This window comes from Melanotaenia boesemani, chromosome 11 (genome assembly GCF_017639745.1).
Source record: "Melanotaenia boesemani isolate fMelBoe1 chromosome 11, fMelBoe1.pri, whole genome shotgun sequence".
NCBI classification, from domain to species: domain Eukaryota; kingdom Metazoa; phylum Chordata; class Actinopteri; order Atheriniformes; family Melanotaeniidae; genus Melanotaenia; species Melanotaenia boesemani.
The window spans coordinates 26,651,243-26,666,440 of NC_055692.1; the positions used below are offsets into that span (position 1 = coordinate 26,651,243).

General features: G+C 39.8%; 3 protein-coding genes and 1 pseudogene across 10 annotated transcripts in view; 3 read left to right on the forward strand and 1 right to left on the reverse strand.

Annotated features, from left to right (window-relative positions):
• cabin1 (calcineurin binding protein 1) overlaps window positions 1-1,668 on the reverse strand; it is a 36,464-nt gene extending 34,796 nt beyond the window's left edge. For 5 of the 6 annotated variants that reach the window (XM_041998507.1, XM_041998504.1, XM_041998503.1 and 2 more), the window contains exons 1-4: window positions 1,502-1,667; window positions 936-996; window positions 705-797; window positions 485-598 (exon numbers count right to left, since the gene is read on the reverse strand). In XM_041998507.1, coding sequence (XP_041854441.1) covers window positions 485-598; window positions 705-797; window positions 936-938 — 210 coding nt within the window. In that variant the 5' untranslated portion in view covers window positions 939-996; window positions 1,502-1,667. Of the gene's footprint in view, window positions 1-484; window positions 599-704; window positions 798-935; window positions 997-1,501 lie in introns of all 6 variants that reach the window. The other variant, XM_041998506.1, reaches the window with a different exon arrangement.
• Window positions 1,669-2,015: 347 nt separating this feature from the next.
• Window positions 2,016-3,242, forward strand: LOC121649027 (annotated as a pseudogene).
• Window positions 3,243-6,754: 3,512 nt separating this feature from the next.
• Window positions 6,755-9,138, forward strand: neflb (neurofilament light chain b). The gene is made up of 4 exons (XM_041998511.1): window positions 6,755-8,036; window positions 8,200-8,324; window positions 8,428-8,798; window positions 8,907-9,138. Exons 1-4 carry the CDS (start codon window positions 6,966-6,968, stop codon window positions 9,083-9,085), a joined length of 1,746 nt encoding a protein of 581 aa, XP_041854445.1. The 5' UTR covers window positions 6,755-6,965; the 3' UTR covers window positions 9,086-9,138.
• A 5,897-nt stretch (window positions 9,139-15,035) lies between these two features.
• dock5 (dedicator of cytokinesis 5) overlaps window positions 15,036-15,198 on the forward strand; it is a 35,238-nt gene continuing 35,075 nt past the window's right edge. For all 3 annotated transcript variants that reach the window (XM_041998508.1, XM_041998509.1, XM_041998510.1), the window contains exon 1: window positions 15,036-15,186. In XM_041998508.1, the coding sequence (XP_041854442.1) occupies window positions 15,144-15,186 (43 nt within the window). In that variant the 5' untranslated portion in view covers window positions 15,036-15,143. The remainder of the gene's footprint in view (window positions 15,187-15,198) is intronic.

A 15,198-nucleotide genomic window follows, 5' to 3' on the forward strand; every position in this document is an offset into this window, starting at 1 on the left:
GACTTTGTGACTCCCTTAACATGTTTCTCAAAGTTTAGGTCTAAGTCCATCAGATTTCTGGCCTGGTTGGTGGCTTTTAAGTGTATAGACTGAAGCTCTGTGGTGACCTTTAATCATTTCTCTTTGGCTCCAAAGACCATCATCTCAGATGAAACCTTGGGGAACTCCACATGTAATTCTTGTCTGCTCAGATGTAAAGTTACCTATTGACACAAAGTACTTTCTGTTCTCTAAATAAGATTTAAACCAGAGTAGTGCAGCACCAGAGAGGCCCACCTAGTTCTCCAGTCTTTTAAGTAATATATTGTGGTCAGCTGTATCAAATAAGCAGGATGTCATTCTCAAAATACTTTAGAAGAAGTTTCACTGATGATGACTTCACACTGAAAGATTTTCAAAATGTTGCTGAGTTTAACATTGTGAAAGTAAGGCTGCTATCTGACTATATGGAAATGATTATATAATGTACTGCATTGTATTTTACCTCTTTGAGCAGTGGAGTAGTGAGAAGCTCATGATAGGCCTTTGCAGACTGTTCAAACTTGTCATGTTTTTGCAGATCCAAAGCTTTGTGGTATAAAGCAAAGGCCTCAGCTTCCTGTGGAGACAAATTAAGTAAAATCAAATTCATATATATGAAATATTTACAGCTTTCAGCTGAAAGTTGGCTCAATATCATTAATTTATCTTTAAATGGAATATACTTGAGCTTCTTTTGTCTGACTCTTGCTGCTTTTCAAGGGATCTTGAGACTCATCTGCAGCTGTAGAGGCAGCATTTAGTGCTGCAATGCGAATCTGTAAAGATCATTAAAACACTTAATATATATCTTTGGTTGAGGGATGGAACCAAAAGAATAATGTGCACATACACAGTGTTTTTCCATCACCAAACAGCCTCACAGATATTACCTTTTCCAAAATAACAAAACTTACCATTTTAATATCTGGAAAGGAGATGTTCAGCCTCTTATAGTTTTGCAATTTTTGTCCGTTTCTGCAGAAATTGAGGACAGAGGAAAAAACATACAGAGAACAAAGCAATTAAGTAAGACACAAAGAAATCCTTTTATACGTCCTAGTAATATTTTATTAATTCCACCCGGATGCCACTGTTATTCATTTTGAATGCCTGGGTGTATGTCTTGGTAAAATGTCCCAGCAGACAGAAGGAAGCGCAAGACGAGCCGCAGTCAAGCGTTAACGCTACGCAGCTGCTCTGAGAGAGGGACTTGGGACCGACTTGGTAACCTTTTTGACCATTTACTTGTAACTAGCCCTGGCTAGCTTAACTGTAAGGTTGGATGAAGCTCAGTGTGAAATGAGCGATGGTGTACTGGTAACAAATGCGCAAAGTATTGTGCCGGCGACACTGCAAATCCAAATAAGGGAAGCTCAAATAGTTTCACAGCAAGTTAAAATTTTGTAAAAAAAAAATTTGTGAGCTAACATTAGCATCTGTTTCCCCGGGCAACCATTACTTGTGAAGCTAGGCGACCTACCGTTCACTCCCGACGTAACTGCATTTGTTAAGTTGCAAATACGTGAGCAAGACATTGAACTCTGGAACGACTGTGGTTATTAATCATGAAGGAATTTGGAAACTACATTTATTAACAATCCTTTGTTGTTGTAAAACGTGGATGTGACGCCTTAGCGTCACAGGAAGACGTTTGCTACCCGCCAATCAGTAAAATGGTCACTCATTGGTCAATTCGTTCTGGGTGGATCTATTTGACCAATGACATATCTCGATATTAAACCATAGACATAATATTATGTATATACTTCCATGCTTATATATATATATATATATATATATATATATATATATATATATATATATATATATATATATGTATGTATATACAGGAGCAGAGAACACAATGAGGTCAGAAGTATAACAACACTTTATTATTTAATTTCATTTGTAAGAACAGCTGCTTGTTACCTAGGGAGTCCACAGCTGAATTGTAATAAAAGCACTCGATAAATCGAAAAACAAGGTTTATCTAGATGAGAGTTGGCTGTCTGAAAGAGGTAGATGATATATATATATATATATATATATATATATATATATATATATATATATATATATATATATATATATTGAAGTGCAGCCTTACAAACAACTAGAGGGCGAACTTTTAACTAAAATGTAATGAAAGATGCTCCTGTGATTTGTGATCCCCCCCCCCCCCCTTCTTATGAATGTGAGATTCATGTAAGTCTTGAAATACACCTGCTGAACAATTAGGCACTTTTTATTTCTTCATTCATAGGTCTTAATTATAAATACATTTTATATTTTTTTTCTAATATAAATGGCAAGTAGTGCTTCCACAATGCCATTAGTTACATGAAAGATTATGTCTTTGTTAGCATTCATTTTTGCAAAAGGTAGCTTCTTTTGCCGTTTTTGGGAGTAAAAGTATACTGTTTCTGTCCTCAGTGCTTCTCAGTGCTTATTTCCATCTTATCTGGAGCTGGAGGTCAGACTCTGGCCGTGGTGGATACTCCAGGTCTGTTTGACACCAGCAAGACTGAAGAAGTTGTGAGGAAGGAGGTCGCCCACTGCATGTCCTACGCTTCTCCTGGTCCTCATGTGTTCCTGGTCGTCCTCCAGCCGGGACGATTCACCAAGGAAGAAAAAGAAACCGTGAAAATCATTCAGCAGATATTTGGCGATAAAGCAGGATGCTACACCATGACCTTGTTCACCCACGGAGATGACCTACAGGAAGAAGAACAGCCCATAGAAGATTTAATCTGAGAAAACCAGGCTCTCAACGAGTTTGTGAGTCAGTGTGATGGAGGATATCATGTCTTCAACAACAAAGACGAGAATCCCGACCAGGTGAGCGAGCTGCTGAAGAAGATCAACACCATGGTCCAGGGAAATGGGGGAAGTTCTTTCACCAACGAAATGTTCGAAGAGGCAGAGAAAGCCATCAAAGAAGAAATGGAGCGACGTCAGAAAGAAAATCCAAACATGGGATACAAGGAGGCCAGAAAACAGGCGGAGGAGGAAAATTCCTTCATCCTGGCTGTGAGACAGGGGGCTGTGATCGGGGCGCTCGCTGGGGTTGTGGGGGGACCGCTGGGATCAGCAGTGGGAGCAGCAGTGGGAGCCATAACTGGAGCTTTGGGGAGAAATAAATGTAGCATACAGTAATGATCAATAATCAGTAATGATCATTTATTAGCTTCATCACTTTTTCCTGGTTTTGATGGAGGTTTTAGTTCTGAAATCATTTTCATGTAAACTGTATAAATAAAGTCAAATGTAACAACCAGAAACCTGCATGGTGTTCTCTGTAGAAAAAAATTACCAAGAGTCTGGAACGAGTAAAAGTATAAAAAAGTTTATTGCAGGAAAATTATTGAATACAGAATTACTTGCAAGTAATGGGAGTGGTCGTCCTGACTCGCGTGAAGTCGAGAGAGACTCTGGGGAGGCAAGAGGAAAAACAATAGTTATACATTTCTCTAGAAAGAATCCTCCTTCCTGAAGGACCTTGGGTGGACACACAACTCCAAGAGCTGGCGCCAAAACAACCTCACATAGTTGTGTCTCCACCAGAACCAGTCTGACTAAGGGTCTGAGGCAGGACCAGGTAAAGGTCATCTTACCCTTGTAGTGAACTTTTAACAGCGCATGTATATGAAGAGAATAAACCTTAAAAGTGAATAAAAGCATGATGAGTAAAAATGTACAATGTAAAAAGTGTAAATGAATATAGTAAAGGAAGTAATTATAGGTGTGATTATAATATTATATATAGAGCATAATAAATAAAATTCCTTCCACAATTCCCCTCTTTTGATAAAAAGAAAAGCTTGTTTTTGTATTAATCACACAAAGCACAAAGAAATTTACCATAACACGCTTACACAGTTATAATCACATCAAGGGTCAAAATTCACACAGATTAATAAAAAAACCCTCATAATCAACACAAGTGGGAAATGAAGGAAGGATAAGAGCAGCTGGTCCCACATAAGCATAGACACCCCTAGGTTGTAGTGAAAGCAAAAATTTAGAAAACACACACTGACACCATAACATTACAATGAGGTTCAGAAATCATTATCATCACTATTAAAACCAGTAAACCAATATCATCAAAAGTACAAGTCATCACCTGCATGAGGTCTCGTAAATAATTTAAAACAGCTGAAATGTAGTTAGAAGCATCAGGAATCCAAATACAACACTCAGCACCTATTACCTGACAGGTTCCGCCCAGGTCAGGAGGAATCCAGAGCCATCTCATTCTCCAGGGACACGACACATAGAGCCATAAGCTCAGGGGTCAGGGACTCAAAACCAGATGAAACTGGTACAGAGAGATTCTCAAGTTCAATAGCCAACTGATCTATGTGAAAAGCATTACGACCAGTACCATAAGAGTGATTATACCACCTAGAAACTTAGACCATGGAGCCAACCTCCCCCTCTCATGGAGGCCAGACTGACGCCTGCAGGAATAGGGCAATAGTTAAATTAGAGGCCACACGTGCATAAGGAATGAGGAAAGCTAAGTAGCAAATTAAACAGCAGCAAAACATAAATGTTATTAGTAGGCACCAAATCCGCTCTCTCCAAATCTGACAGTTTCTCCATTCCCATCGATGATTCTTCCTATTCCCCCTACCCTCAGGTAAAGAGTCTGGGTGTCATCCTCGACAGCACTCTGTCTTTCACATCACATATCAATAACATAACCCGGTCAGCATATTTTCACCTTTGCAATATCAACCTCCTCCGCCCATCACATCACCCCTGTCTTGCAGCTGCTCCATTGGCTCTCCGTCACCTACCGCATCCTCTACAAAATCCTGCTGTTCACCTACAAGGTCATCCATAACCTAGCTCCTCCCTACCTCTCTGATCTCCATGTCTCCATACCACTCCGTTCCCTCAGATCTTCCTCCTCCATCAACCTCACTGTCCCCCCAGCCCGCCTTGTTACCATGGGGAGCAGAGCTTTCAGCTGCTCTGCTCCTCATCTCTGGAACTCACTCCCCCCAGACCTCCGTGACTCTGATTCTATACAACTGTTCAAATCCAGACTCAAAACACATCTGTTTAAACTGGCATGCTCACTGTAATACTTCACACTGCTTTTTATTATTATTTTATGCATCCTTTAATTTGAGTGTAGTTATTGATTTGTTTTATCCTGTAAGGTGACCTTGAGTGTCAAGAAAGGTGCCCACAAATAAAATTAGTTAAATAACAAGTTACCTGAAAAGAAGAGACAGTCAAGAACGGTGACCACAAACCCTCACAACACCTGTGGGACACCCAGAACCCCGAGAAAGTGTGTGTGAAACAGCATATTCATACCATGAAAACCCAAAGAAGTAAAATGCACATCATACAAAGCAGCAGCAGGACTAAATCAGACATGTGACATGGAAATTTGTTTTCACAATAAAACCAAGATGTGGGAAATATTACAGCGAGAGGTAGTCCTACGATAAAACGAGGATGCTCCACCCAGAAGGTGGAAACATACTGAGTGTCAAGGACCCGGAGATTGGACTCAATAAATATCAGGAACCCAGGGATAGGTAAAGGAGTTTTATTGAACAATGTGAATATGACAAGACTTGAAATCCGGTCACTCTTGGTCAGCTCCTCTGTGGGGGTACGAGAACAGATGTTAGGAGGCAGGAAGTCTGGCTAAGATGCAGGATAATATGATTCCATGTACCAGGTGTCGGTGTTTCTGGTTAATGGCATCAGAGTTAGCAGCATTATAAAACACAGCAATCATCCCTGTGTGGAAGCAGAGTAGCGTCCTGGAGAAAATCCTGCTGGAAGGAAAAGATCAAGTAAACCTCAGTCTGTTCGTTCAGGTCAGTCAGAACTTTGTCAGTTAGGTCACTTGTTCTGCGTAGAAAAGCCAAATCAGAGCAGGTAGATTTTCCCTGCATGTAGGAGGATCCATAAAGGCCAATATGGCTTTGTTGTGGAAAGACATGAAGTCTGCTGGAGTTTTCTTAATAAATTTATTAAACTCCAAGATGATATGGACATTAAACCAATTTTATTTTTTTTTATTATGTGTCCATCATCAGCCAAATTTTGCTCGAGCAGCTTTTTATCTTTTGTTCTTTACAAATCCTTTATTTTATTTTACAAGAGAATCAGTTTAAAACATCCATGGATATCAGATTATTAAATAGTTTGCATTTTCTCTCGGTACCTCTCTGTATTAATTCTTACAGTGCACTTTCCCGTGTTATTGCAGATAACAACAACAACAACAAAAACAATTTTATCTATATTAATGTAGGTTTCTTGAACTAGTTTTTCTTCTTTTACTTAAACTAATTTCCATCTGGTTATTTGCTGACAGTTAAAGGAGGAACTCCTTTAATTTGCTTTAATTTTTACCATTTATTAATCACCATTTTCTCTAAGTGCCAGGGATTTATTTTCCCCTAAGCCAATTGTTTATTAATCCATCCTCCTTCTTTTTAGACAAATTTCAGATCCTTCCGCTTGATTGGTCTTAATTATAAATACATTTTATAATTTTTTCTAATATAAATGGCAAGTAGTGCTTCCACAATGCCATTAGTTACATGAAAGATTATGTCTTTGTTAGCAGTTATTTTTGCAAAAGGTAGCTTCTTTTGCAGTTTTTGGAGTAATAGTATACTGTTTCTGTCCTCAGTGACCCCATCTTTTGCAGTCCCCTTTTTTTTTGCTTCATCCTTGCTTATTTCCACCTCCTCCACACTCATCTTTACCCCTCCCCTCTCCCTTGGCGGAGACTGGCTGGCTGGCTGGCTGGCATTGTAATCAATTCTTTCTGTCAGCATACTGGGAAAAAAAAAATCTTACGTCACAGTCATTTCTGGCTCTATAAAAGCCAGAGTAATGCAGATTCACCATGCAGTCAACCTAGCTGATTCCCTGACACAGAGCAGCCCATCTCTCAAGTCATGACTTCAACCGGCTTTGACCGTTACCTCCCTCCTACTTACAAGAGGAGAGTAGTTGTACGCAGTGCAGGATATGGAGCTGGAGGAGGAATGGGATCTAGGTCTGCCTACTCCTCCTACTCTGCCCCAATTACTTCCTATGCATCTTCACGCAGAAGTTATCCAACGTTTACCCGAGCTACTTCAGGTTTCTCCAGCATACTTTCTGCTCCAGGTCCTATATCTGCCACTGAGCTACGCCTTGACCAAGCAGCACAAGTCAGTTCTGAGTTTAAAGCATTAAGGACCGAGGAGAAGGCTGAGCTTCAGGACCTGAACGATCGATTTGCAAGCTTCATTGAGAGGGTACATGAACTGGAGCAGCAGAACAAGTTGCTGGAGACTGAGCTGCTGCTGCTCAGGCAGAGACAGGTACAGCCTTCAAGTCTTCGGGCCCTGTATGAGCATGAGATCCGCCAGCTTCATGCTGCTGTTGAAGAGGCCCGCCATGAGAAACAAGCAGCCCAAGACCACAGGGATGAGATGGAGGATGTCTTGAAGAACCTGCAAAAACGCTATGAGGATGAGGTTCTTGGTAAACAGGAAGCAGAGGGTCAGCTAATAGATACCAGAAAAGGAGCAGATGAAGCTGCACTAGGCCAGGCGGAGTTGGAGAAGAGAGTTGGGACCCTCCTAGATGAACTGGCCTTCTTGAAGCATCTCTGTGAAAGCGAGATTGCAGAGCTGCAGGTCCAAATACAATACAGTGCAGAGGTATCTGTGGAAATGGAGGTCTCCAAGCCAGACCTATCTGCTGCTCTTCGTGATATTCGAGGGCAGTATGAGAAGCTGGCACAACGTAACCTTCAATCAGCTGAAGAATGGTTCTGCAACAAGATGAGCGTGATGACCCTAGGCTCTGCTCGCAACACAGAGAGCGCCCGCAGTGCCAAGGATGAATCTGGAGAGTATCGTCGACTGCTCAAAGCTAGAACACTGGATATTGACGCCTGCCGTGAGATGAACCAAGTCCTGGAAAACCAGTTACAAGAAGTGGAGGAGAAACAGAGTGCTGAGATTTCTGCATTGCAGGTAAACCACATTGAGACACCAAAGCAGAAGAAAAGACTTTTTGTGATGAAAATAAGCTTGACCTCTGGCATGAATAGTTATTCAGTTCTTAGTTCTTCTCAAAAGATTTAGCAAGATTAATTTTTCATTATAATTTGCAGCTATGATATTTCCTTTTAAACAGGATACAATAAATCAACTGGAGGAAGAATTGAGGACAAATAAGAATGACATGGCTCGCCACTTAAAGGATTACCAAGACCTCTTGAATGTAAAGATGGCATTGGATATTGAAATTGCAGCATACAGGTAAGTGTTTTATTTACTGTCTTATCATTGGGATTTAAATAGATCCCATAAAATCCACAACTTATCATCTAATTTCCTTGCAATATGTGTTTTATTCCACCAGGAAACTGCTTGAAGGAGAGGAGAATCGTTTCAATGTGGAAGGGCCAGGATCTGTCGCTGTTTACTCCCAAACCATGTTTTCTGCTCCAAGAGCACAGATCTCCATGCATTCTCAGTTGAGCTCTGCAGCTCCGTACCTGCTGAGCTCCCGTTTCTATTCTTCATCGTACTCCACAGAGGAGGCAGTATCTGCAAGCCAAGCACCTCAGGTAGAAACCAGTCCTCCTCAAGAGGAGGAAGGAGAGCAGGTGGAGGAGGAAGAGGGGGAAATTGGAGATGAGAAGGAAGAAGAGGCAGAGCAGGAGCAGGGGGAAGGAGGGGAGGAAGAGGATGAGGAAAAACAAGAAGAGGAAGAGGAAGCAAATGGAGAAGGTTAGTATAATAGGTTTGTGTTATTAATTTGTTTATGTGTGTCTTTGGAAATTGTTTCTAACAATTTTCCCTCCTTAAAAAATATAAACGAAGAGAGTGAAATAAAAGAAGAAGGTAAAGAAGGTGAGGAAGAAGGAGAAGATGAAAGCCAACATCAAGAAGAGGACGGTGCTGAGCAGAAAGAAGACGAGGATAATGAAGAGGGGGTAAAGGAGGAGGAAGAAACTGCAGAAGAAGAGGTGGATGCTAAAAGGAAACATGGTGAAGCAACAGACAGAAAAGTTTAAACTCACTCTCCAAAGTTTTTGGTGCTTGATATGCAAAGATGTTTCATTCAAACCAAAAGAAAATCTCATGAACTCAGAAATCTTGATATGTATGATTCACTTGAGCAGCTCAGAGCATGAATGCACATGTGCAAAGAATTGAGATTTGTTTGCAGATCCTTGTCAAAAAAATGTGCTTATACAGCTGTCTATGCCCAACACCCTGTTTAAAAATGTCTTAATTCAAGTCCTCACTGAGCGCTTTAAGTCTGTAATGTGCTGCACTGAACTCCAATAAAACCTCAAAGCCTTGTCAACCTAAAGCTACCTCCAGGCATTTCATTTGTATTTATATAAACAAAAAGCTGCAATGATGAGTCCAATCAAATAACATTTAAGACACACACAGAGCATAGCCACAAAAATCATATTTAAAGTCAAAATTCTGAGAGTCAGAATGTTGAGGGAGCTTTCTACATTATTATTAGCCTGGAAGTACCTCTTCATTCAGCCTCTTTCTCAATGAAGGCTAATTGTGAAAAGTACATAAATGGCAGGCAAAAGACCTTCATTAATAAATCACTGCATAAAAGAGAAGGCAATGCTGTGGTGAACTCACACAGTCAGCAGGTCAATTTAAAAAGCAACAGACAGTTGCAGGCAGTTTAAAGCTTAATGTCAACATGACAAAGCAAAAAAGGGCCTTAGTCTTCTAATAACTTGCAGAAGGAAGATCTAGTAGAAGAGTTGAATTACAGAAACCATTTTGTCCTTATTTGATTCAGCAAATTGTCTCCTGACGTGTGTTTTTGTGATCAGTGAGCTGACACTAGTGTTTTTTCCGCTGCTTCACCCCCACTGTCCATAAATCAGGGCACACTGAAACCTTTATGACTCAGCTTCTGCTGCATCAGAGAATCTGGCCAAGTGTCAACTCAGGCAGAGTGGCAAGATGGAGAGGGGAAAAAAAGAGCAATTTCATTATTTCATTAGACAGAAAGCAAGAGGAGGAATTGAAGGGAAATGGAGAGAGAGACACATCCCACTAAACTAAACCATGACAGAGGACAGACTGTTTATTATTCACTAACGAGGTGGAATAATCAAGGGCTTCCTTTAGGCATTTGCAGAAAAGCAATCCCTATTAAGTGAAGTCTAGACCCACACTTACCTTCAGCCTTCTCACTGATTTAGATGAACACAAACGCACATGTAAGAACATAAAAGAATCAGAATGTAAGCACATAACTGCATTTTAACATATCTGGTAGATGTTTTACTATTGGTTGCACATTTAATGCACCACTCCCAAGATGAGTGCACTCTTCTTTTCCTCTTCCTATCCTCATTTCCCCCCACGTGAGCTGGACCACACTATCCTCCACATTTAGTCACTCTCACTTGCTTCAGGAAGACTAAAGCCAGTCCAAAGTGGCACTCAGTTTAATTGTAAGACATTATATTTTACAATGAATTTGACTTTGTCATACACGCACATTTCACTACCCAAAAAGACAGCTATACAGTAAATTCTTTTTTTTTTATCAGATTAAAAAAGCAGCAATAAAAATGATGAGGCTCCTCACCTCAGACACAGTGAGCATCTGTCGTACTTGCCTGACAAACAGAGGGATTTCCACAGCTCTCTGTGCGTGCCATGTGTTTTGGTGCATCTGAGGACACATTAGGAAATAAATCCCCTGTAACTGTAGCATATCAAAACACTGCTGTATTATTTGTATCACATATAATTTTTTAGATATCGAGTCTCCACCTGTGTTTCATCGGTCACCTCTGGGATATGAACTGACTGGTACATAAATCCCCACAACTCTCAACCCCTTCAGGGTGTACAATATGTCTGAGGGAGGGGGGCACACAGAGACCTCCCAGACTTGAAATCCTTTCATGAAAAGAAGACAAAGAACTTAGGTTGCAGCAGGAGGTATCAACAACAGCTGAGTTTCACTTAAAACAACAAGAAAAAGTTACTGTGCTAAGGAGTTACCCCCAAATTGGGGGTGAACCCCAAAATCTGGTTTTCCACTGACTTATGGAGTAAACTGGTATTAGATCTAAAAACTAGAATTATCTTTGAATAGATGCTGTTTTCATTTTGAAAGACACACTTTTCTTCTTCCAGTTCTTGACTTGTCTGTGTGGGATTATGGTCATGCTGCAGTCTGCCTTTTTAGATATCACACAGCTGTGCTTTGTTCACACAAAGAAAAGGAAATCTAGATAAGAGTTGGGGCTCCCTCTGCTGATCTGAGACAATCTCCAAATTAAAAAACTTCTGGAGAGCCTTTGCAATGTCCTGGAGGATAGCACGCACAGGATACTTTTTGAAATTATATTGAATTTTAATTTTAAACCCAATTACATGTTTCTTTTGGTGTACATGAAGGTTACAGCTGCAGCCGTCAGATAGTTTCATGTAAACAACATAAGAGGCCAACTGAGGTTTACAGCCTCAAGACACAATCTTTTGACTTGAAATGCAAACTGAAATGAAACATGGATAAAAATATGGAAATCAGACTTACAGTATGATAAAAAGTATTGAGTCACATTTGTTTCTTTATATTTAGTTTCCAAACAACCAGGATGTTTTCCACGCTGTCTGAAAGTTTTTTATGTATTTATTCTTGTCCCTGTGGCTGCTATTTTCATTTCCATTTCCATATATATATATATAAATATATATATATATATATATATATATATATATATATATATATATATAAACATATTTCACTGGGTCATCCACTTTCACTGACGCCTCATCAAAGCAGAAATAAGAAGAAATATGCCAAATCGAACAAAAACTGGACTGTAAATCAGTGCCAAACAGGTCAGATCTTCCCCAGAGCCCAGAACTCGTATTTATTAAAGCAGTGTGGTATCATAACAACAGAGAACTGAACAAAAAAAAAAAAACAAAAACAAAAAAAAAAAAAAACAACTTCCAAAAATGAACTTTGGAAAGGTACATTTAATAAATGAAAAGAAAACATTGCAAGTAGGGCTTAAACTGTGTTTAATGGTGATAATACCAAATATTGACTTTCAGACATGTAGAACAAACAGTTTTTGCCTTAACTACTGTTCTTCCTGACATGTTGCACATGTTGCAACAATTAGGTTTCCTCACCCCAGTTTCCTTGGATTAAATAAAAAAAAAAGATTTTTTTGCAAAAGTATGTGCAGAATCAAATTCTATGGTAAGATGTTGAATCTAGGCATGCCAGCGTCTCTTCAGACTAGTTGTTACCGAATTTTTTCTGTACAAAATGTCATTTTTCTGGTTTGCATTATTACACAGCAGCCATTAACACATGTTAAATTAGACATCATGTACTTAGCATAAAAAACAAGAAGAAAAAAGAGAAACCAAAAGAAAGAAGAAAGTTTTTGACATTTGCTGAAGTTGCTATGAAATATGAAAAGTTTGAACATGACTTCCTTTGTGAGAAGCCAACTCCTAGTGCCCCAGGATGTTCAGTCCTTGTGAGCAGACAGTGCATTGACCCATTCTCAAAGCACTGCTGGACGAAGCAATTACCTGATTCTGCAGCCAGACAGCCAGGTGGATGGTCGACCCCTATTTGCCTCAGGAATCATGTGGTTCTGGCGGTGTACCCAGAAATCCATTAGGCCCCCTCTTTTTTTGTCTGCTTGTGTCTGAGAAATTGAACCTCTTCAGTGAGGGCTGTACAACTACATGCTTAGATCCCTCTGACTATGAGGTATTGTAGTTTTCTCCCACCATAAAAATAATCACAGTTCACAGAGTTTAGTAATGTCATTCCCTGATGGAGTCCAGTCCAGTTATTTATATGCTGCATTTCATACATATGGATGCTTAATGTGCTTCATTTTTATGCAGCCCATAAAAGAAAACACTCACAAAGGCACAAGCACTCAAGCATGTGTGCACAGAAACACCACTAAAATGCTGTATATCTAGGGAAGAGGGTTGATAGATATGGAGCATATTTATTACTCTGTCTGTCATGCTAGATGTTCAATCATCTGTTTGGCAACACACTAAGAAGGCTGCAGGCAAGGTAAAATATACCCTCATGAGAGGACAGAAATAGTCCCTCTATCCCTTGCCTTATATCTACAAACTCTACAGCTCTCACCAGGACCTCATCATGCCTTTTAAGCTCTTCATCCACATGTGCACCTGTTTTTATTTAACACGCACATCTGCCTGACTCTGGATCCCAAATATAGATTCATGTAGATTTTTTTAAAAACCTTATTACCAACTGTGAGGTTGCACCCTGTGAGGTTTTACCAGCATGTCTGAGACATAGCACAACATGATCTGAATTAGAAAATGAAGGCAGTGAAGATTTGTGGTGAAGACCCAGCCTGTCTCCTCCTACTGTTTATGGGGCATTCAGTTTCAGGTGAACTCTTGCATTTAACAGTCTTGTCAAGCTTTTAAGACAAGGCATGCACAACACACAGATACACAGACAAACATACCATTAAACCACTGAATTAAGGAATACTAACATAAAAGTATGTAATAAATATGCGTGACAAAACTTGACAGTGCGATGCTTTCTTTTAAATAGTTTGCAGTAGCACAAAAGAGTCAGGTGATGGCAATATTGCATACTTTTTTGCAAATTTCTCTTTTTTTTCTTTTCTTTTTTTCCTTTTTGAAAGTCTAAAAGCAGCTCTTTATCTTTGCTATAGGAGATTTTGCCAAAAGTATAAGTAGAATCAAAGGTGAAACTGGCAAGAGCAGATGTGAAGGCCCCCTACAATAAATCCAAATACTCAGCAAGCACCTACAGCTCAGCCAGAAATAGGCCAACATAATCTTGCTTAAGTCCTAACCTGGAAAAATTCTACATATAGCTGCAAAAAAACATTTATAGTTCTTGTTATTTAGGATGTGTCCAATCAGTGAAACTGAATCCTTTAGCGGTATTAGATTTTTTACATATTACAGAAAGAATATGCAAAACTGGATTGAAGAGGTTGAGGGGGACAAACTCCGGTTTGTTTCATGAGATAAGAAAAAGGCAATAATTCAAAAGTTTAACACCCAGTAAAGCAGATAGAAGGTCTATTTCTTGTTTGATTGATTATAGTTTAGGATAGGAAATGACCTCTGGCTTGGTTAGTTAGTAGAACACTTTGTCCTATATAAGAATTTGATCATATATTATGCTGCAGCTTTAAATCACCACCTGAGCCATAGCATAATAGTCTAGATTAGGAGAAAAAGATTGACGGCACCCTGTCAGCAGTAACATCAAAAGCATTGGGCGGTCAATATTACTGACAACACCATTCCTTTTGACTGGTGGCAGCACGGAAAAATAAACACACATGATGAGCAAACAAAAGGCTGAGTAGACCCAATCTCACAGCCATGAGCTGTAAATGACTTCACAGGGCAGGGAGTGTTCCCTGAGTCCCATCTCACTAATGGGCAAGCCACCAGATTGTTCATTTAATTGTGTGGCCCGTATGAAATATTCTTCTCAGTTTAAAAATGAAGCCTGTGTGTGAGGATGTTGTGTCCATTTACGTTCAACAAGAATGCATAAACTCTCATTTAAAGCAGCCGGTGTGAGATTTTTTTTTCATTTAGCTTTTAATTAAAAACAATAATCCGGTAATCATTTATTTATGACGGTGATTTATAACTTTGTAACCCTCCAGAATGTTAAATAGTGAGCAACTCCACAGGCCTGCTAAAACTACAGGAGTCCCTGAAACAAAAGGGAGATAGTTCAGTAGTATTATAATTTCCTCTATATTCAATTTGAGCTCAGTTTTATGAGAAGCTGTTACAGTTATTGATAGATTGATGTCCAGAGCAAAATGGACAGAATTCCTGGGACCGTCAGGGAGTAGTCTGAGGGACTCACGCCCATCGCCGACTCCCCTCTCCCCGCCGCGCTGAGCCCTCCTCTCCCCTCCCTGCATAGAAGTCATGATGGCGGAACTGTAAGCTTCGGGGCGAGCAGCAGTGCACCGCCTGTCCTCGCTGAGCAAGTGTATATAATAATTTATTTATTCAGCCAACTTCACATCCTTTCCCGCTATGACCCGCTGGATTCCTACTAAAAAAGAGAAGTATGGAGTCGGTAAGTGCTCGT

Excerpts from the sequence above, each read along its gene's own strand:
- neflb (XM_041998511.1), top strand. The coding sequence starts at position 6,966 with ATGACTTCAACCGGCTTTGACCGTTACCTCCCTCCTACTTACAAGAGG. Across the intron at positions 8,037-8,199 it reads CTGAGATTTCTGCATTGCAG|GATACAATAAATCAACTGGA; the intron begins GTAAACCACATT and ends CCTTTTAAACAG. Across the intron at positions 8,325-8,427 it reads ATTGAAATTGCAGCATACAG|GAAACTGCTTGAAGGAGAGG; the intron begins GTAAGTGTTTTA and ends TTATTCCACCAG.